General features: G+C 40.4%; 1 protein-coding gene across 1 annotated transcript in view; it reads left to right on the forward strand.

Moving 5' to 3' along the window:
• The first annotated feature begins 1,957 nt into the window (after positions 1–1,957).
• Positions 1,958–22,283, forward strand: part of CCDC126 (coiled-coil domain containing 126) — a 40,379-nt gene continuing 20,053 nt past the window's right edge. The window contains exons 1-2 of the mRNA XM_059932857.1: positions 1,958–2,187; positions 16,498–16,886. Of these exons, the coding sequence (XP_059788840.1) occupies positions 16,649–16,886 (238 nt within the window). The 5' untranslated portion in view covers positions 1,958–2,187; positions 16,498–16,648. The remainder of the gene's footprint in view (positions 2,188–16,497; positions 16,887–22,283) is intronic.

Raw genomic sequence — 22,283 nt, forward strand, 5'->3', positions numbered from 1 at the left:
TTCTTATTTGATTCTGAGGCTTGCTTTTTAGCTCTTTTAACGGTGTCATTTGATGAAACCAGGTCTTAAATATTAATGTAGTCAATTTATCAGTTTTTCTATTATAATTAGTGCTTTTGGATTAATTAAAAAATTCTGTCCCCTACTCTTGAGGTCATGGATATTTGCTCCTATTTTATCTTCTAAAAGCTTTATTGTTTTGCCTTTCAAATTTATGTCTAATATCCACCTGGAATTGATTTTGGTGTGTAATGTAAAGAGCCCAATTTCATTTTTTTTCTTCCAAATGGAAATCTATTTGTCCCAGCACCAATTATTGAAAACCATCCTTTAGGCATTGCTCTGCATCGCCATCATGACAACGTAAATCAAACTTCCATGTACAGATGAGACTTTCTGGGCTCTTTATTCTTTTTTTTTTTTTTTTAAATATCAGGGGTTGGCCGACTGCATCGGTCTCCTGGGGGAGGGGCTGGCGAGGCTCAGACCTATCGTTGGGAGCGGCTGTCGCTACTGAAGCCGTGGCGCATCTCTGGGCTCTTCATTCTGTTTTATTGGTATATTGGTGCATCCTTGATCCAATACCACACTGCCTTAATGACTATGGTTTTATTTATTTTTTATTTTTTTATTTTTTAAAATTTATTTATTTATTTATTTTTGGCTATGTTGGGTCTTCGTTTCTGTGCGAAGGCTTTCTCCAGTTGCGGCAAGCGGGGGCCACTCTTCATCGCGGTGCGCGGGCCTCTCACTGTCGCGGCCTCTCCCATTGCAGAGCACAGGCTGCAGACGCGCAGGCTCAGTAGTTGTGGCTCACGGGCCTAGCCGCTCTGCGGCATGTGGGATCTTCCCAGACCAGGGCTCAAACCCATGTCCCCTGCGTTGGCAGGCAGATTCTTAACCACTGCGGCCACTAGGGAAGCCCGACTATGGTTTTATAATAAAGCTTGATATCTGGTTGCACAAGTCTTCTTCCTCCTCTTCCTCATATATACTTGTTTTATTTCCTCCTCTTCCTCATATATACTTGTCTTTGCTCTTCCATAAACTTAAATTAGCTCGTTAAGTTTCTCTCTCTCTTTCACACACACACACACACACACACACACACACACACGCACACACAGAAATCTACTGAAATTTATCTGGAATTGCCTGGGTCTACAGATTAATTTGGGGAGGCTTGACATCTTTCAGTATGGAATCTTTCAATCTGTGAACGTGTTATTATCTCTTATTTGTTTAGGTCTTGTTCAATGTTTTTAAAATGTTTCCTTCATATAGGTCTTGCACTTCTTTGATTTATTCCTAGATATCTGATATTGGTTTGAGGGTATTGTAAGCTTCAAATTCTCTAACTTAAAGAAAATCCAATTCTCTTTTTTTTCCTGGAATATAGAAATAAATATTTTTTAAGAATACTATTTTTGTGTCTATTAACCTTGTTAAACTCTTATTAATTGTAACAATTTATCTGCAAATTCTTTTGGATTTGCCACATACATAGTATTGATATTATCTATGAAAAATAACGATTTTGTTTCTTCCTGTTCAATCTTTAGTCGGTTATTTTTGCCTTACTCCGTTGGCTACGGACATTCGGGGCAAAAACGGGCATTCTTGTCAGTAGTACACTTTTAATCACTACTAAGCCCTTCTGCCTCAAGCCAACAGCGTGTAACTGTTAGTTCCCAGCTGGAGGGTATGAGTGAGACGCCTACGCTCTCCTTTCCGCGCCCGCAGCGAATGAAGGCAGAGAGAACTCCTCCCTCAAGCTAAGCTCATCCGAAAAAGAAGCCTGCTGGCGCCTCTGGTTGCTGTGCAACGGCGTCGTCCTGACCCGGAGTAGGTGCCGACGGCTTAGAAACACGTGCCGCCTCCTCCGCATTCCGGGACTACAACCCCCACAATGCCGCGCGTTGCGGGCGGCTGGTCTCCGAAGTGGGGGAAGGGCCGGGCCAGGAGGCGGAGCGGAAGCGGAGTGCTAGGGACGAGAGGAGTAAAATCTCCAGCAGCTGGAAGCCAACCTTATCCCTGATTCCCAGCCCCGGCCTTTCTCCATCCCGACCTGGAGGCTGTTTCGCAGGCGCAGGAGGCTGCTGACGCCCGCTAATCGGCTTTCGCTGCGCCGCCCCGGCTTGGAAGCCCGTTGGCGTCGGCGACGGTGACGAGAAGCCCACAAACAAGGTAATGGGGAGAGGGCGAGAGGGAAGGCGTCTCCGCTCGCCCTGTCCGCGTCTCTGGCTGAGCCCCTCAGGCAGGCGGCCGCCCCTCCTCCGCCGCGCTATGCACTGGTCCGCACCCCGCCCCATCGGGGCCGCTGCCGCCGGGCGTCCACGGAGCCCCGGCTCGGCCACTGGCCCGCAGCCCCGGGCCACGGCCGGGGAGGCTCTTTGTCCCTGCCCCTCAGGGTCTGACAGCCGCGCCCCCTTGGCCCCGGGCGGAGAACCGAGCGTGGCTCGGGCTGCGTGATCCGAGCAGGGCGGGCTCGGTCCCGTGGCCGCTGGCGCTGGGGAGCGACTGACCTGAGCTGGGGGTATGGAGCGCCCGCGCGGCAGCCGCACTCACTTCTCTTTCTGTTTCTGACAGCTCAGTTCTCTTCTACTTTGAGAGAGAGAAAGTCAAATGCCCTTTTAAAATTTCCTCTTCAAAACTCGGCTCTTGGGTGACTGGTAAGGATGAACTTAAACAGCTGTGTCGACTGCGGCTTATACTCTCGCTAAGCCTTGTTAAGACAGCCGGGGTTCCAATCCCGATCGACGCACTGCCTGGCTTTAGTGACCTTGGTTAATTAAAGGCTCTAAGCCTGAATTTTCTCACCAAATGGCGGTAACAGTACACACCTTTAAGATGCTAGAATAAGAAGTAATATGCTTACAACGCCATGAATTCTTCGCTTGACGAAAAAATTCTTTTGAGTATGATACATTAGCTATACTGAAGTGGCCCCTAGATTGGTGAGCTTTGTGTTTTTCCTTGTTTAATCATTAGCACTCTAGGTTGTGTGTTCTTCACTTTATATATACCTTGTTCACCTTAAACCTAAGCAAAGAATTCTTTAAAATATGCTGTCTTCTCAATTTCCGCTGTTTTAAGATGGCTGAGAATGTTCTTAGGAAATTGATGACTTTGCTTTTCTGTGGATCAGCTTTAGATTCAAGGACTTATTCACCCCACCCCCAGCTGTGTCCTGTAGAGGATCCTTAGAGGAGCTTAAGTGTTTGTTCTGGCAGAATAAGCGTTTAGGTGTGCTGTAGTCCTGACTTGGGGCTTCACCACCTTTACCCTATGTCAACTTCTTTTCTTCCTCTCTCTACACTTTCCCACTGTTTAGTAATTTCCCCTCTTTGGGATTTGTGTTTCCAAGTTGTAGTTTTTGGTCTCAGGATAAGTTGAATGATTGCAATACATTTTATAAGGAATGACTTGAAACATTTCACATTAGTTCTTCAGTTTCGATTGTTCTTGCACTGTTTTCTCTGAACTTTAGTGACATAGGTGTTGAGTTTTTCTTCAGGGAAATCGTTATGGTCCTTAGTTGAAATTGTTTTCAGTTAAAATGTCTGTTCTGTACTACTTTTTTTTTTAAAATTAATTAATTTATTTATATTTATTTTTGGCTGTGTTGGGTCTTCGTTTCTGTGCGAGGGCTTTCTCCGGTTGCTGTGAGCGGGGGCCACTCTTCATCGCGGTGCGCGGGCCTCTCACTGTCGCGGCCTCTCTTGTTGCGGAGCACAGGCTCCAGACGCGCAGGCTCAGTAGTCGTGGCTCACGGGCCTAGTTGCTCCGCGGCATGTGGGATCTTCGCAGACCAGGGCTCGAACCCGTGTCCCCTGCACTGGCAGGCAGATTCTTAACCACTGCGCCACCAGGGAAGCCCTGTTCTGTACTACTTTTGGGTTCAAGCACTGTTGTGCAGTCTGTGAAATAACATGTTCTGAGTAATGCTGTTTTTGAAGGTACGGTGGGGAAAAGCCAGTGGAGCATGATGAATTTTGTGTAATGTCTTGAGTGACACATGCATTAAAAAAAAAATACCTTTACAAAGAAAAGGAGAAATCTAATGAATGTATTTCATAAGAATACCAGAGAACCAGAGAGTAAATAAGTGAAAAATTTAAACTGTGGGAGATGGCATAAAGCACATAAAGATTTCTGATTCATTTAAAAATGTGTGGCAGGGCTTCCCTGGTGGCGCAGTGGTTGAGAATCTGCCTGCCAATGCAGGGGACGCGGGTTCGGGCCCTGGTCTGGGAGGATCCCACATGCCGCGGAGCGGCTGGGCCCGTGAGCCACAATTACTGAGCCTGCGCGTCTGCAGCCTGTGCTCTGCAATGGGAGAGGCCGCGACAGTGAGAGGCCCGCGCACCGCGATGAAGAGTGGCCCCCCACTTGCCGCAACTAGAGAAAGCCCTCGCACAGAAACGAAGACCCAACACAGCCATACATACATACATACATACATAAATAAAAAGAATGTAAGCAGACAAGAATAACATTTAAAAAAAAAACAAACTTTAAAAAAAAAAATAAAAAAATAAAAAAAATAAAAATGTGTGGCAGAAATACTCGTTTTGAGTAAAAATTTTTCTCTGTTGTTGATATTTAGTGCTGTGTAGGACAGAGAGTAATGACTATGGAAATAGGAGACCTTGGTTCTTGTCCTAGCTCTGTCACTATTTATACAACCCTAGTTTCCTTTGCGGTCCTCAATTTCCTTCTCTCTCAAATAGTGAATTGATCTGATTCCAAGGACTCTTCTAACTCAGACTTTGCAATGATAAGCTTTTTTAATGTGGAAAAAAAATGATGTAAACCCTTTTAGTCATTTATTTGTGTCTTAGGTTTTTTTTTTTCCCGTCACCTTGAGGAAGGGGATATACACGACAGAACTAGAAAGCTGCCATAAACAAAAATCTCTCCTGACCACTTCATCCCTCTTTCATGAGCTGCACATGTTTTCTCTGCATTTTTGACATGCTTAGTTCTCTTCCTCCCTACTACGTATCTCTTTTTTTTTTACTCATAGCCTCTTTATTAAATTATTTATTTATTTATTTATTTTATTTATGGCTGTGTTGGGTCCTCGTTTCTGTGCGAGGGCTTTCTCTAGTTGTGGCAAGTGGGGGCCACTCTTCATCGCAGTGCGCGGGCCTCTCACTACCGCGGCCTCTCTTGTTGTGGAGCACAGGCTCCAGACGCACAGGCTCCAGACGCGCAGGCTCAGTAGTTGTGGCTCACGGGCCCAGCTGCTCCGCGGCATGTGGGATCTTCCCAGACCAGGGCTCGAACCCGTGTCCCCTGCACCGGCAGGCAGACTCATAGCCTCTTTATTATGCTTGCTTTTATATAACTTGAGTTTGTCAATCCCTAATTCAACTTCATTGTTTTTTTGTGTGATTTCTTTTACTTTTTGCTCCTACTCCCAACATATTGGGTTTTTTAGGGGCCAATTTTTGTTGGAGGCCTCAGGCAAAGGTGCCCAGTGCTAGTCTAGTTAGCTGTGGAAGGGGACATGGGGTCATGTGGCACAAAATATGATTGGCTGAGGCAGTGGGGAGGTCAGGTTCCGAGACGGAAATATCTAGTAGTGCGTGATATATTTCGGATTAAACTTCTACTGTGACATAGTGATTGGGTAGTTTCCCTTTTGCTCTAACATTCTCTTCTTAACCTTGACTTATTTTACCCATTTTCTTTTATCTGTCTTTATACTCTTCAACGTTGTTGTCTTCTCTTGCCTCTCCCCAGTATGCCGTCGAAAAATGATCTTGTATCTTGAGATGTGATATTTCTGTATCTTAGCTGGAATTTTAGTGTAGCTTCTCCCAAGGCAGTTCACATTTTAAATCTTAGACCTAATTAGGAGTGGATGCTGTGTCCTATGTTAAATTTTTTCCCCTAGATGTTAGCCTCAGGCAATATTATGTAGAGAAAATAGAAAATATTTTAGGAATGAGCCTTTCCCCTGAAATTACATTCAAAGGCAAGTCTGTGGCGTACTTACTTCTTTTCTTGGAGAGAACTCTCTGAACCTCTGCGCTCTAGTGAACATACGGTGTCTTTTTGTAATAAATATCTGCTTTTCCAGACCAATAGGCAGTGATTCTTCCAGCACCTTTGGCTGAATGAGAGCTTCTGTGCTTGCTAGTTGCTGCTATCGCTGTCGATAGTTACTTTAGCTGTAGTCAACGGCACAAAAAGTAGAGCACTGAATGAATGCAAAAATGGAATTTGAAGGAGAGATTTCCAAGGTAGGACTGGCCATCCATTAATGTTTTCAGCCTTGCTCTTTGCAACGTTTGCATAAAAATATAAATACAAGGAAGTATTTCAAGATAGGCAGTGTGAAATGTAGTGTTTTTAATATTTTTGACTGCAACCCGTAGCAAGAGATCTTTTTACCTCAAGACTCCATAGATATGTAACTCTGTGTGTGCATATCTGTGTATGAAAAATGTATATATAAAAAAAATGAAAAAAATTTCACAAAACAAAATCTGTATTGTGTACAACCTACTCTGAAGGTTTCTGTTTCATCTTGTTTAAAAAGTGCCAGTTGAAAAGTAGATTCTTGTTCCTTGCTTTTGAAATAGCGCTGGAGTCCTGAGCTGAGAGTTTGGATGCCTAATTTCCCCCATTCTTTTGACATTGGGTAGTCATTATCCTTGTGCTTCACTTTCCTTATCTTTAAAATGAGGGTGTTCTGGTTTAAATATTCACTGATTCTCCATCTTTACTCTTCCCTAGTAATAATGTACTAACATAATTGTCTTTAGGTCTTTGGCTAGGGAGAAACCACTGAAAAATTGCTCAGACATCTAGTTGCTTGCATGTTTGCTGTTTGGCAGGTGGCATAATAGAGCTTTGAACAGATCTTTGCTTATGTGTAAATCTTGTAAATTGGAGTGAATACATTAAGACCTGTAACACAGTAAATATACAAATCAAGAAAAAAATTTCCCCATGTTCTTTGTTTTTCTACTTTTGTGTTTTTTAACCAGGAATATTTTAGAGTTTGAAAAATTGTATTTAAAATGCTTAATAACAGTTGTAAAGTAACATGCCAGTGGATTGCTATATAGAATTTATTCCTGCCTCATCTTACCACCGCCCTCTTCATAGTAGAAAACACCAAAAAGAGTATGTTTTTCTGTGTAAAGTCCACCGTGTCAGGTCATTACTGTTCATATGTTACCACACAGTGGAACTGCCGTTTTCGTAAGAAAGGCGAATATAGAGGTTTCTTTGCTTGTGAGTTTCCTTTTGTTCACTTTGGACGATTTCTCCAAACCAGGCCATTCCATGTGGGGATTGGGATCCCTCTCATTCTCCTGTGTTTGTACTGAGGAGACTAGGAATGAGGAATTTACTCCTCCTCCCAAGATTCTGGTTGGAGTTCTAAAGGTTTTAGTTAGAAGGAAATTGGAACCAGACTTTGTACTTCCTCTTCTTTCTCAGATCAGACCTCCTTAGAGGACCTTCCTTGCCCTCATACCTCATGTAGACTCCTCACACATTCTCACATCACCCTGTTTATTTTTTCCATAGCAATTTATCACAAGCTGCAATTGGCTTGTTTCTGTGTTTGCTTGTTACCATCCCACTCCTACTAAAGCATGATCTCCAGAAGAGCAGGAATCCTGTCTCGTTTCATCTTTTACATCTCCTGTTTCTGGCACATAGTAGGTGCTTTAATAAATATTGTGAATGAATAAGTGAGCAAATGAATGAATAAATCAAGTTCTTTCATGCTTTAAATGAAACTGCACGTAGTAAAGGTTGTGTTTGAATATGTCTCTTTCTGCATCCCCCCTACTCCGTTCCTTTTTTTTTCTGGAAATGTGTTCTTTCTTATCATTGTATTTATTGATCATGGTGAAGATATCTACATACAGAAGACCTTGTATTTATCTTTGTTTTACTTCATATTTTTTCTATTGTAGTTTTTTGCCTATGTTAAAAAAAATAAAACAGAGATCGAAGATTTCTTAAATTCTTCTTGTAGCAACTTTGTAATACTTTGATTTATGTGAATCAACATATTTGAACTTTAATATGTGAACTTGATAATTTAAAGAACAGTCCAAATTACACATCTTCAGAATTTTAGGATCATTGCCCTAAACTGCCATTACTGTTTTCTTGTTACGTTCCTTTAAAGCAAAAAAGAACATGGTTCATTTAATATTACAGTTCATTCAGTACTTACAAATGCAATCCTTCTAATGGAGGTACAGGAGGTAGTATAGTATAGAGAAAAACCTAAATACTGAGTCAGGACCTGTGTTCAGGACCAGTGCACTTTCTGCCACTAACTCATTGCCTCATTTTAGGCAGGACAGTTAACATCTTTGGGCTTTACTTCTTTCATCTGAAATGTGAGAAGATTGAATTAGATTTCTTCTCAGGTCCTTCCAGCCTAGAAATGGATAATTGAAGATACAGTTGTCCCTCGGTGTCCTCAGGGCATTGGTTCCAGGTCCACCTCCACCTTTACCCCCGCACAACCATGGATACCAAAATCTATGGGATGCTCAAGTGCCTTATATAAAATGGCATATTATTTGCATATATAACCTACACACGTCCTCCTGTGTACTTTAAACCATCTCTAGATTACTTATAATACCTAATACAATGTAAATGCTATGTAAATCGTTGCCGGTGCATGGCAAATTCAAGTTTTGCTTTTTGAACTTTCTGGAATTTCTTTTTCTTAAATATTTTCTATCTATCTGCAGTTGGTTCAATCTGTGGATATGCAACCCACCGACTGTAATTTTATCTTGAAATTCCCATCTCCTCTGCCCCTCTACCCCCCAGAAACATTGCAGGGAGGTCATATTGGTGCCTGGGAGATGCTGGGGTTAGGCTCAGGGGTGTGCTTAAATATAAGGCATCTCTGCTGATTGTTCTCCAGGCTGTGTGGGAGTTGTGGCTGCAGTGTAGGGCATGTTACTCTTGCCCTTAAAGGACCTGGGACTTAAAGAGACAAGGCTCACACGCGTGATTGAGTGATATGATGTGTAAAATCAGTTGGTATAAAGTAATGTGCTGTGAGATGTGAGAGAAGGCCAAAGTGGGCTAGAGTAAGGTTATGAGGTTTTGAAATCCTTCTGGCGCAGGTAGCATTTAAGCAGATACTCTAGTCTCATTTTAGGCTATATGGAAGAGGAACTGTTCTCATCAACAGCATGCTATTATGTCATCTTTTAGGACTGGGTAATTCTTCAGTGACTACTACCAATGCGGTATTTCATGTTGTCCAAAAATTCTGCGAAGAAATTTTTTTCAAGACTGCAGCCTGACTGCTACTGACTGAATGAGAGGATGTAAGGAAACATATCTGGTAAATAAAAATATTATATAAATGTAAGGTATTATTGTAAGTAGATAGGGTAGGGGGTCCCTGGAGGAAGAGAACCAGGCATGGCTTTCTTGACATGAGAGAAGCCATTTTTGGCCTAAGCCATTTTGTGATCTAAGCCTAGCCATAATGCTTGCCCTTGAACAGGTCTCAGTAATGAATGATCTTAAGGGCACAGAAGAATGCAGAAACATTCAAGCAAAGATAATGATATCAGTTGTAAAGGCTCCAAGTTCTGTTTCAGTGGTGAAGATTAGCCTGAAGTGCTCAACTACCAGATCAGCTGGAACCTAAGGGATGACTTTGACCTTTTCTGATCCTTCTGACTTAAATCAAATAAAGCGTGGGCTGCCCAAGCCCTTTCCTGAATATGCACATACTCTTAGCTTAAAACTTCCCCGGGAGGGAGAGGATAAAAAAAAAAAAAAAAAAAAAAACTTCCCCAATTTTGCTGTTCCGAGAGACACTGCTTTGGGTAAGATCCCTCCTTACTTGCTGCAAGTGATAATAAATCCTTCCTTCTGATCTTCGGCTTGGTCGTGTCTTTTGGCTCAACACCCATCAAAAGGCGAACCCAGTTTTCGAGTATCATTATTATTGTTACTGAATGAGACAGAGATTGGCGTGATTGGGGAAGATATTTCTGTGATTAGTGGGAAATAAATTTTGTCTTTGGGGACTGGTTTCTGGGAGGGACATGAGAGCTAATCAGGAGTTTTATTTGGGTCTGGTAAAACATCCCCTGTATTAACTCAGGTTACTAAGATTGTTAAGAATTACTGGCATTGCTGTGTAAATACCTGATACTAATAATAAATGTTAACGTTTATTGACATTAGTAGTATGAGGTGTCATTTATTCTCACCAGTATTACATAGGTACTGTTGTCTCCATGATATAAGTGAGGACATTAGGGTATAGGGGGATAAAATAACTTAGTTAAGGTTTTAAAGATAGAATATAGTCACCCCTTTGCACCTGCGGGTTCTGCATCTGCGGATTCAACCGTGGATTGAAAATATTGAATAAAAATGCCAGAAAGTTCCAAAAAGCAAAACTTGAATTTGCTACTATTTATATAACATTTACATTGTATTAGGTATTATTAGTAATCTAGAAATGATTTAAAGTATATAGGAGGATGTGCATACGTTATATGCAAATACTATGCCACTTTATATGAGGGACTTGAGCATCTGTGGATTTTGGTATCTATTGGGGGTCTTGGAACCAGTCCCCTGCAGATACTGAGGGAGGATTGTACTATACATAATTTCATATGGAGATTGATAGAGAGTTCTTTGAGGCTGGAGGTGGGGTAGGGGTGGGAGTGCTACTTTTTGAAGAGGTGACATTTGAGCTAAATACTAAAGGATGAAAAGGAATAAGCCATGGGGAGAGCATTTCAAGCAGGGGAATAGCAGTTGTATAGACCCTGAGTTCAGAAAGAATTTGGTGTGTTTCACCTAGCTGGGCTGTAGCACAGTGAGCAAGGGGGAAGTGATGTGAGATTAGGACAGACAGAGATAAGGGTAGAAGTCAGCTATGCAGAACCTTCGGGATTGTGGTCGTGTTGCTGAACACAAGTTTGTATGCCTGATGAACAGTGAGGCCAAACTAACCAATGTGAGTTCAGAGCTAGGAAATGTTTATTGCAAGGACTGTGCAAGGAGAATGGGCAGCTCCTGCTCAAAAACCCTGAACTCCGAAATCTTGTGCTTATCACTATTGTATCTTTTTTTTTTTTTTTAATTTATTTATTTTTGGCTGCTTTGGTTCTTCGTTGCTGTGTGTGGCTTTCTCTAGTTGCGGCAAGTGGGGGCTACTCTTTGTCACAGTGCGTGGGCTTCTCATTGCAGTGGCTTCTTGTTGCGGAGCAGTGGCTCTATACGCATGGGTTTCAGTAGTTGTGGCGTGCAGGCTCTGTAGCTGTGACTCGCGGGCTCTAGAGCGAAGGCTCAGTAGTTGTGGTGCACAGGCTTAGCTGCTTTGTGGCATGTGGGATTTTCCCAGACCAGGGCTCGAACCTGTGTCCCCTGCATTGGCAGCGGGATTCTTAAGCACTGCACCACCAGGGCAGCCCGTCACTATTGTATCTTGACTGCTCCTCCTTTGTTTCTGCATTCCCTGCCTTTTGTGAGTATCTGTTTGAATCTGCCATTTGGAACGCAGGGGAGGCCTAGGAGGCTGCAGCCTTTTCCCTACAAATAAGAAATGGGGGGGGGGGGACATGGAAAGACATTTGTACCTGGGAGGACCCCACAGGGTCCTGCTTGGTTTCAGTAAATAGTTTTAATTTTATTCTAAGTACAGTGGGAAACTGTTGAAGAGTTTTTTATTTTAATTAATTTTTATTGGAATGTAGTTGATTTACAATGTTGTGTTAGTTTCTGCTGTACAGCAAAGCGAATGTTATACATATATCCACTCTTTTTTAGATTCTTTTCCCATGTAAATCATTACAGAGTATTGAGTAGAGTTCCCTGTGCTATATAGTAAGTTCTTATTAGTTACCTATTTTATACATAGTAGTGTGTATATGTCAATCCCAGTCTCCCAATTTATCCCTCCCCTCCTTTCCCCCTTGGTAACCATAAGTTTGTTTCCTACATCTGTGACTCTATTTCTGTTTTGTAAATAAATTCACTTGTACCATTTTTTTATATTCCACGTATAAGCGATACCACACGATATTTGTCTTTCTCTGTCTGACTTGCTTCACTCAGTATGACAATCTCTAAGTCCATCCATGTTGCTGCAGATGGCATTATTTCATTCTTTTTTGTGGCTGAGTAATATTCCACTGTATATATGTACCACATCTTGATGGACATTTAGGTTGCTTCCATGTCCTGGCTATTGTAAATAGTGCTGCAGTGAACATTGGGGTGCGTGTTATCTTTTTTTTTTTTTAAATAAGTTTATTTATTTATTTATTTATTTATTTTTGGCTGTGTTGGGTCTTTGTTGCTGTGCGCAGGCTTTCTCTAGTTGTGGCGACTGGGGGCTACTCTTTGTTGTGGTGCACGGGCTTCTCATTGCGGTGGCTTCTCTTGTTGCGGAGCAGGGGCTCTAGGCACGCAGGCTTCAGTAGTTGTGGCTCGCGGGCTCTAGAGCACAGGCTCAGTATTTGTGATGCATGGGCTTAGTTGCTCCGCAGCATGTGGGATCTTCCCAGGCCAGGGCTCGAACCCATGTCCCCTGCATTGGCAGGTGGATTCTTAACCACTGTGCCACCAGGGAAGTCCGCATGTATCTTTTTGAATTATGGTTTTCTCTGGATATATGCCCAAGAGTGGGATTGCTGGATCATATAGTAGTTCTATGTTTAGTTTTTTAAGGAACCTCCATACTGTTCTCCATAGTGCGTTGAAGGGTTGTGTGTGGTAAAATATATAATATAAAATGTACCATTTTAACCATTTTTAAGTGTACAGTTCAGTAGCATTAAGTACTTTCACGTTCTTGTGCAACCATTGATGTCGGCAGGTGAGAGGACCTTGGTCCTTGTCCTCTTTGAAGAAAGAATTCCACAAAGAGACATTGTAAAGCAGGCACAGAGTTTATTGGAGGCACTGTATGTGCAAAGAGAACAAAGAAGCAGCTTATTTAGAGCAGAAGCAAAGTAGAAATACACACCCAGAGAAGAGTGTGGCTATCCTTCCTGATGAAGAGTGCACCAGAAAGGTGATTTAAATTCCTTACATGGGGCAGTTCTTCAGGGTTTTTGTTTTCCTCTGGCCAATTATCTTGGCTATTTTCCCACATCTGACCTGTCCCAGGGCCCTATCCAATATGTGTGTGCATCTTTTAGCCAAGATGGATTCCAGTGTGGAGGCCTCTGGGAAAATTTGACAGCACATATTATGGGGGTAGTGTCCCCTCCCTTTTGACCCCTGAGGAGCCTTCCTGTGCACGTGCAACAGGGGAGGTCTCCTTGACCTCAGTAGTGATAGATGTGGTCATCTTATCTCTTTACTCCAGCAGAGCTCAGCTTCTGCCATTAACTCTTACCTTGAAGTGTCAGGGAAAACAAACTACGATTTACTCCGCTTGACAAACTCCAGCTGCCCAGCCCAGGAGCCCATCTACCTCCTACCTCACCATCACTGCTGTACATCTCCAGAACTTTTTCTTTATCCCAAAGTAAAACTCTGTACTCTAAACTTTATTTTTGTTTTCTTGTTTTTTTTTTCTGTGCTGTGCCACGCGTCATGTGGGATCTTAGTTCCCTGACCAGGGATCCAGCCTGGCCCCTTGCAGTGGAAGTGTGGAGTCATAACCACTGGACTGTCAGGGAAGTCCCTGTACTCTAAACTTTAAACCATAACTCTCCATTCTCTCATCCCCCTAGCCACTGGTATCTACCTTTCTACTTTCTATCTCTGTATCTACCTCTTCTGGGTACCTATGTAAGTGGCATCATATAATATTTGTCTTTTTGTGTCTAGCTTCTTTAACTTAGTATCAATATAATGTCTTTAAGTTTCATCCATGTTGTAGCTTGTATCAGAATTTTATTATCTTTTAAAGCTGAATAGTATTTCATTGTATATATATATATATATATATATATATATATATATATATATACACACCACATTTTGTTTATCTGTTCATCTGTTGTTTCCACCTTGCAGTGCTGCAGTGAACACGGGTGTACAAGTTCCTCTTTGAGTCCCTGATTTTGAAACTGAGCAGGACCCTGTGGGGCCCACCTGGGTACAAAAGCCTTTCCATGTCCGCCTTTTCTTACTTGTGGGGTAAAGACTTCAGCCTCTTAGACTTCCTCGAATTTCGAAGGGCAGATTCAAACAGTTGCTAATCAGGGAAGTATGGGTATGCAGAGACAAAGGAGAAACAATCAAGAAACTGTACTGCAGCGATTAAAGCAGTATCCTGGTTCCTCATTAAGGAATATACGTCAAACTTGAAAAGACATAGGAGCCTGTAAAGATTTATAAAAGAATACATTTAACATACATGTATCAAAGAATGTTTTAAAATTTTGCTTGAGAATCCAGAATTTCTACTTTCTGAACTCAAATGTAAAAATCTTTGTAGAAAAAATTATTAGCTAACGTTTACCTTACTTTGCTAAGCAAAGTTTAGTAAAATCCAGTATTGATATTAATGGTTTTGTTTCAGTGAGATCTGAGGGGATTTATTGTGTGCATGGTAACTAAAGAAAAAAGCAGAAGTGGAATAAAATTAGAAAATGAGTTAATTCCTAATTTTTAATACTGTTATTAGTTTACCATAGTAATTAATATACCTAGTTAGTGGTGTAGTCATGCTTGTAGTGAGGTTTGGCAGGATGAGTACACTTCAACAAGAGTAGATTGGTGTTCTTCAGACCTTGGAGCTCCAGGATTTATTAGACGCGTGTCAGGGACTAGGTAGCAGGGTGGGGGAGAGTAAGAGTGGTCATTTTCTGAACAAGAATTGGCAGGGCAGGAGGTCCCGCACTTACACATACCTCAACACACATGCATCTGCTAGAGAAACTTTGATTGTATGTATTTTGTGTTTTGATATTTTGCATAAGATTATTGAGTAAATACTTTCTTATTTTATTTTTAAAAAGGTTTGAAAGCACCTATGCCGGAAAGCAAATTTCTAGGGTAAAACATGGTTTTCCTACTGCCTAGCATATATGCTGGCTCATAAATATGTGTTGAAAATGATTGAGTGCTTTGCCTGTATTGATACTGTATTCATTTCTAGTCTTATTATCCTCAAACTAGATTTTTTTAACTAGATTTTCACTGATTATACCCTATTAAGTGGGTTAGAATTAGTATGTTTTATTTGACCATACTACTCTAGGAAGTTAAAAAGTTCTTAAGATTATTTTCATTAAGCTGTTAAATGCACTTTTTGACTCCAGGTATATTTCTTCCTAAAGAATTTGACTCCATTAGACGTAATTGAAGAGTTTTCCTCACTGGACACTTTGGTGATTCATGCACATTCTTTTTTTAAATTTTATTTGTTTATTTCTATTTTTGGCTGTGTTGGGTCTTCGTTTCTGTGCGAGGGCTTTCTCTAGTTGCGGAGAGCGGGGGCCACTCTTCATCGTGGTGCGCGGGCCCCTCACTATCGTGGCCTCTCTTGTTGTGGAGCACAGGCTCCAGACGCGCAGGCTCAGTAGTTGTGGCTCACGGGCCCAGTTGCTCCGTGGCATGTGGGATCTTCCCAGACCAGGGCTCGAACCCGTGTGCCCTGCATTGGCAGGCTGACTCCCAACCACTGCACCACCAGGGAAGCCCCCATGCACATTCTTACTGTCCAGGTGTTTGAAGATTCCATGATTGTCATTAACCTTTCTCTTCTTTAAAAAATTGAAGTATAACCTTTCAATTTTTCCTTAAATTATAAAAATTATAAAATTTTATAAATTATAAAAATACCTGCATTATTTAAAATTTAGAATTGTAAATTTGGAAAGGTAAAAAAAATTTTCTACCTGTTTTAGCACATGTCATGTCTGGTATAAACTTAAAAGTGTGAACTTAGAAATTACAACTTATTTTTCATCTTAGATTGGGTGCTTTTTAAGATTATCTCATTGCCATTAGTAGTATTTTCTAGTGACATTTTCAAATACTGGCATTCTTATATGTGGGTTTATTTTTTAATTTTTTTATTTTTTTAGTCAGACAGCCTTTTTCATCTTCCATCTGTTTCACCTTTCCTTATTTCTTACTTTCATTTTGGCATCAACCTCTTTTTTTTTTTAAAGGAGGAGGAGGAGGAATTGCTTTTACACATTTAGGTTGGTGACCTGTATTTGAATAGACTGAGATCTCCTATAAATCTTATATATCCATAGTTTTAGTTACAAATGATGAGAAGTCATTCAAAGAATTTTGTGACCATGGTGGCATTTCTTTCAGGTAGTTTTAATGAACTGACATTTATTTCTATTTTTAAATTGTTGAAGAGCTGTGTAAATGGAGCTGATAAAAGACCCGGAATCTTATTTAGTGGTAGAGAAAGTTATCAAAGAAGATGATACAGTTCCAAATAAAAACTGTTTATAGAATCTCTTCTTATCTATCATTGTCTATTCTGTTACTGATGTAGGTTAAGACTAATCACCTTTTTTCTTCTCAATTTTACAGAGTTAATTGAGAGTTGGAGGCAACCTTGCTGAAGATGAAGAATATACATTAGAGGAGGAGATTTTTTTCTTTCTTCTTTCAAAAGTCTTGATTGTTTGGTGGCTTGCCTCTAGTTACCATTTTTCAGTTGAGTCTGTTTGCTTCATCAGAAATGATTTTTACAATCTCAAGAAAAAATATGTCCCAGAAATTGAGTTTACTGTTGCTTGTCTTTGGACTCATTTGGGGATTGATGTTACTGCACTATACTTTTCAACAACCAAGACATCAAAGCAGTGTCAAGTTACGTGAACAAATACTAGATTTAAGCAAAAGATACGTTAAAGCTCTAGCAGAGGAAAATAAGAACACAGTGGATGTCGAGAATGGCGCTTCTATGGCAGGATATGGTAAGATAACGGTAGAATATTCCTAGTTTTCTCCTCTTCATCCTGTCCCCATTTAAAAATAGTCATGGAAATCCAACTCACGACTTCACGCACAGGTGTTCCCAAAGTAATTTTATCTTGACTTTTTATTATGAAAAATTTCAAATGTACTGAAAATAGAAACATGATAAATACCCATATATCCATCACTTAGATTTTAACAATTTTAACATCTTGCAATATTTGTTTTCTCCAATTTTTGGAGAATATTTAAATTAAAAATTGTGACATTTCACTGCTAGATATTTCCATATGTATCTCTAAAATAATGACTTTTTTCTACATAATCAGTATTTTTATTGATGTTTCATTGTGTAGGTATGATTGAATCATTAGCCACTTGGTTGAACTCAATTTCCCCGTCTCCCCTGCCTCCCCCAACTGAAAAGCCCTAACCCTCTAATCGCAGGGTTGGTCTTTCTGACATGGCGAACCCCCATTCTGAGTTATCTCAGCACAAACTATCTAGGGGCCCACCATGAATAACAAAGACAATCAGTCTGGAACTTCCAGGCATTTAGAGGCTACCTCCCAGGAACCTGGGACAAAGGCCAGCCAAATTCTTTATTACATAGTATCAGTGTCTATTTTTTTTGGTATATATTAGTATATTTAGGTCTTTTCTCTTGAGCTGGTCAGGTTCTCTAGAGAAGGACTTCCAGTCTCTTGCAGGATGTATATGCCTCCAAGTGTTGTGGGATCTGAATGGGAGGAAAAGGGTGGGGGAGGAGGGGTAGCCTCAGCACTCACTATGTGAACTTTCACTTACTTCCCCAGTTTTCAGTTTGGTGCCCAGGCCCTTAAATGTTTTACTGGCTTCCAAAAACACATCTCAGATTTTCTGCAATGGTGGAGGGACTGTTGTCTAGTTTGGAGTGGTAAAGAAAGTTTAGAAACCAAATTGCTTTATAGATAAATTTTCACCCAGTCCTTCTGTTTTTGGTCCCCTTTTCACCCTGTTTTCATTGGTACCTGATGCAGCTATTTCTGGACCTTTTAGGGATGGGCTTCTGTGGAGAAAAATGAATTGCTCTTTGATTTTTCTTATTATTTTCAATTTCTTTTTGGTTTCTCTTTTAATATCCAAGTTTTTCAGGTCTGCTAAATCAGTTAACACTCATCCATATGCTTTCCAGCTTCTGGAGTTCTGTTGCTGTTGTCTCCTCTCTTGCTATCTTTGCTTTGGCCCCACGGATTTATGCTTTTAAAAAAAAAGAGAAAAAAACACCTTTACTATTTTGGTAGGGTAGCCAGAGTCAGCAGAGGTTAAGTGCCTTGGTTGAGTTTACCATCTTTATCTGGGAATGCCCAAGACACTTTCTGTTTTTTCTTCTGCCACTTATGATGGTGTCTTTGAAGTGATGAGGGTTAGTCTGCATTGGCTCTTTAGGATCAAATATCGATGACTAGAGATGAAGGAATTGGTGTAAACGGAGATGGAGGTACTTGTGGCAGATAGACATGTAGATGTTGTGTTGTTTTGCATTCTGCTTAGTCCAAGGACACTGATAGAAACAATGAAGAAGCAATTCTTTTGGAACAGGAGAAATACTTGGAAAAAAGTTCTTTCCGCTTGAGCAAAATAACTGTGATATTTTAAAAGGTAGCTGTTCTATGCTGCCCAACTGTGCATAACAACTCAGTTTTAAAAGCAAAATGAGACTCATGTACACATGGTATCCTATAAACTGTATTTTAAAATTTAATATATGGTGGAGATATTTCAATATCAATGAATATATGCCTGCATCATTTAATGGCCACATGGTATTTAACCAATTCTCTGAAATGTTTTTTGCTTATTTCTGATTATAAAAAAATTATAAGCATTCAAATATTATAGAAATGTACAACATAGATAAGTAAAAGTAGAGCAGAGAGAGAATGTCAGTTAATTTGGCATATATCGGGGATAGCACACTTTTTCTTATAGGGCTAAATAGTAAATATTTTCAGCTTTGTGGGTCATGTGGTCTCCTTTTCAATAAATGAACATGGCTATGTTCCAGTAAAACTTTTTTACAAAGACAGGCAGCCAGCCAGCCGTAGTTTGCAGACGCATTGTTCGTCAAGCACATTGTTTTATTTTGAAAATGGGATTGTACTATATATACTAGTTTGCAGCTTATTTGTTTTCACTTAATTGTTGTAGATATCTTTCCATGTTATTACAGATAGGTCTGTTTCATCTTTTTAATGACAACATTGTTTCATTTTATAAATATTCGTTTTTTTCTGCTTATTCTGTAGTAATGGATAATTTATTGCTAACCTTGTGTGCTGGATTTAGTGCTGTGATATATGTGTGTCTGTGTATATGAAATATATGTGTGAGTGATAAATGTGTGGGCATTTTATGTTTGTGTGAATGTTTCAGAAGGATAGATTTTCTCAAGGTGGAATTTTTTGGCTGAAGGTATGCACCTTAAATTTAATAGACACTTGTTAAATTTAATAGACACTTGTCAGATTGCCCTCCAGGGTGGCCCTACCGGCCTACTACCATTCTCCCACCAGAGTGAAAGTGCCGGTTTCTTTCTTTCTTTTTTTTTGTTTAATAGATTTATTTATTTATTTATTTTTGGCTGCATTGGGTCTTCATTGCTGTGCTTGGGCTTTCTCTAGTTGTGGCGAACGGGGGCTACTCTTTGTTGCGGTGCGCAGGCTTCTCATTGCAGTGTCTTCTCTTGTTGGGGAGCTCAGGCTCTAGGCGCGCGGGCTTCAGTAGTTGTGGCTCGTGGGCTCTAGAGCGCATGCTCGGTAGTTGTGGCGCATGGGCTTAGTTGCTCTGCAGCATGTGGGACCTTCCTGGACCAGGGCTCAAACCAGTGTCCCCTGCATTGGCAGGCGGATTCTTAACCACTGCACCACCAGGGAATTCCGAAAGTGCCAGTTGCTCCCCACTACACCAATTCTATTTAATTTTAAGTGGCTTCTAATTGTTTGCTTTTGCATTTCTTTGTTTACAGGAGAGGTTGAAAGACTCTCTTGTTTGTTGGCTATTTGTATTTCTTGTACGTGAGAATGAATTGTTTGTATCCTTTGTCAGTTTTTCTGCTGGGAAGTTTCTTAATTGATTTTTTATAAAGATATTCATGCTGTTAGTGTACGTAGCAAATGTTTTTCCTCTGATTTTTCAGTTGTCTAACAACTTGGTATATTGTTTTTAAAAATCTTGTGGTAAAACATGTCCATCATTTTTTATGGTTTAGTTATATGCTTAAAATGTTTCTTCCAAAACTTACATTCTAATCATTCTAATATATTACCTTTTTTTTTTTTTTTTTTAACGTTTTTGTCTGTAATATAGTTGAGATTTCTGATGGAAGCAGTAAGAGATGCAGGGTCTTTTTTCCAAACTAGGTAGCCAGTTATTTCAGTTTCATTACTTAAATTCTATCCTTTCCTCCATTAATTTGGAATGACAATAAGATGGGAATTTCATGAGTTCTGGAGAACTTGCACTTTCAGCCATCTATAAAAACCATTTCTTTCATTGCTACTATACAAAAAGGCTAGTCCATCAAAAATATTTATTGAATGGTCTTCCCTTGAGCTATTTAACGTGATTTTCCTAGTTGGTAAAATAAACATAAGCTAATATATTTTTTTAAATGCTAGTCTACAATGAATTGTTACTATTGCAAAGGCCATGAACAAATCAATTCAACTCTAAAGATTACTGTCTGTAAATCTTGAGCAGTAACTTGTGCTTTCTCTTTAAGATAACATTTCTAACTGTCTTATGTCTTATTCTCAGCATTCTTAGTTTTCCCTAAGGAAAGAAGATTTTTGTTTCTTCCCATGTAACATCTCTTTTGGATTCTGGGGTTTGTCTAGAACAATGAATTGGGGGTTCTTGTTCTGATGCCCAGTGACTGTTGTAGAACGCGTTGCAGTTGACACATGGTTTCCTACACCTGAATGTACAGCAACACCAGTCTTTTAACACCTCAGGCTTTCCCATCCGAAGTCAGACCCTGCTTTCTTTTAAGAGTTTTAGTTTTACTATCTACTGTGGTTGCTGAACACTTTAAAAAAAAGTGGACTCCAAAAATATTTTCAGAGAATTGGAGAGCAGTTCAGTATTAATATTTAAATGCTTTCTGAAAATTAAGAAATGCTACCAGGCACAGATAAAAACAAAACAAAATAAAACAAATACCCCAACAGAAGGCTGTCCTCTGTAGCCAAAGAAGGGGCAGCCTAGTAAGACAGAAAACTTCTGGACAGGAAACCATTCTCCTCCAGCCAGACACCTCAGAAAAAAGTTGGTGACTGCACCGCCAACCACATGATCAAAGGCTAAGTGAGGAGCATAGACTTCCCCCTTGTGAGGCTATAATGAGGCATCCAAACTCCCCCCACACCACATGGTACCAGTGGAGACCACATGGGGAGCCAGGACTTCCACCCTCGCATGGCAGTAATGAGGTGCTCATCTCCCTCCCTCTGGGGGTGATGTCAGAGGAATCCTAGTGGAGAGTCAGGACTTTTACCATGGCCCAGTGGTAAAGAGCAATCCCCGTCACAATGTCAGTGAAGAGTACGAGGGCACCTGGAACTCCCACTTCCATCCAGCAGTGATGAGGAGCTCAGGTAACAGTGGAGGCTAAGTGGGAACCTGGACTTTTGCCTCCACCTGGCAGTAACAAGGTGACAGCCCTCTGCCCTGCCACAGTGATATCAGAGAAAACTATCTAAAATAGGAAGTTTAAATAAGATCTGGACTTTCATAACAAAATATGTAAATGTCCAGGTTTTAAGTATAAATCACTTGTCATACCAAGAACCAGGAAAATCTCAAACTGAATGAAAAAAGACAACCAATGACAGATGTTATCTGAAAAAAGTTTTTAAGTAGTCAGCATTAAAAGTGCTTCAATGAGGAATTAATGAACACAAAGCAAGTGAAAGAACAGAAAGCATCAACAAAGAAATAGAAAGTCTCAGCAGATAAATAGAGCATATAAAGGAAAACCAAATGGAAAATTTTGAACTGAAAAATACCATTGAAATAAAATGTGTGAGTCAGCAGATTGACTCAAAAGCAGGAAGGAGAGGACAGAGGAAAGAATCAGTGAACTGGATTGTAGAATAATGTAATTACACAATCTGAACAACAGAGGGAAAATAGACTTAAAAAATAGACTTAAAAAAAAAACAATCCCAGCGCTTTAGGGACCTGTGGGATTATACCATTTGTGTTGTCAGAGTTTTGGAAGGAGAAGAGAATGAGGGCAGAGCTGGAAAAGTACTCAAAAAAATAATGACTACCAACTTCCCAAATTTTGCAAGAGACATAGACCTCAGATTCAGGAAGCTGAGTGAACCCCAAGTAGGATAACTTCAGAAAAG

The sequence above is a fragment of the Balaenoptera ricei genome, chromosome 9, assembly GCF_028023285.1.
Source record: "Balaenoptera ricei isolate mBalRic1 chromosome 9, mBalRic1.hap2, whole genome shotgun sequence".
In the NCBI taxonomy this organism is placed as follows: domain Eukaryota; kingdom Metazoa; phylum Chordata; class Mammalia; order Artiodactyla; family Balaenopteridae; genus Balaenoptera; species Balaenoptera ricei.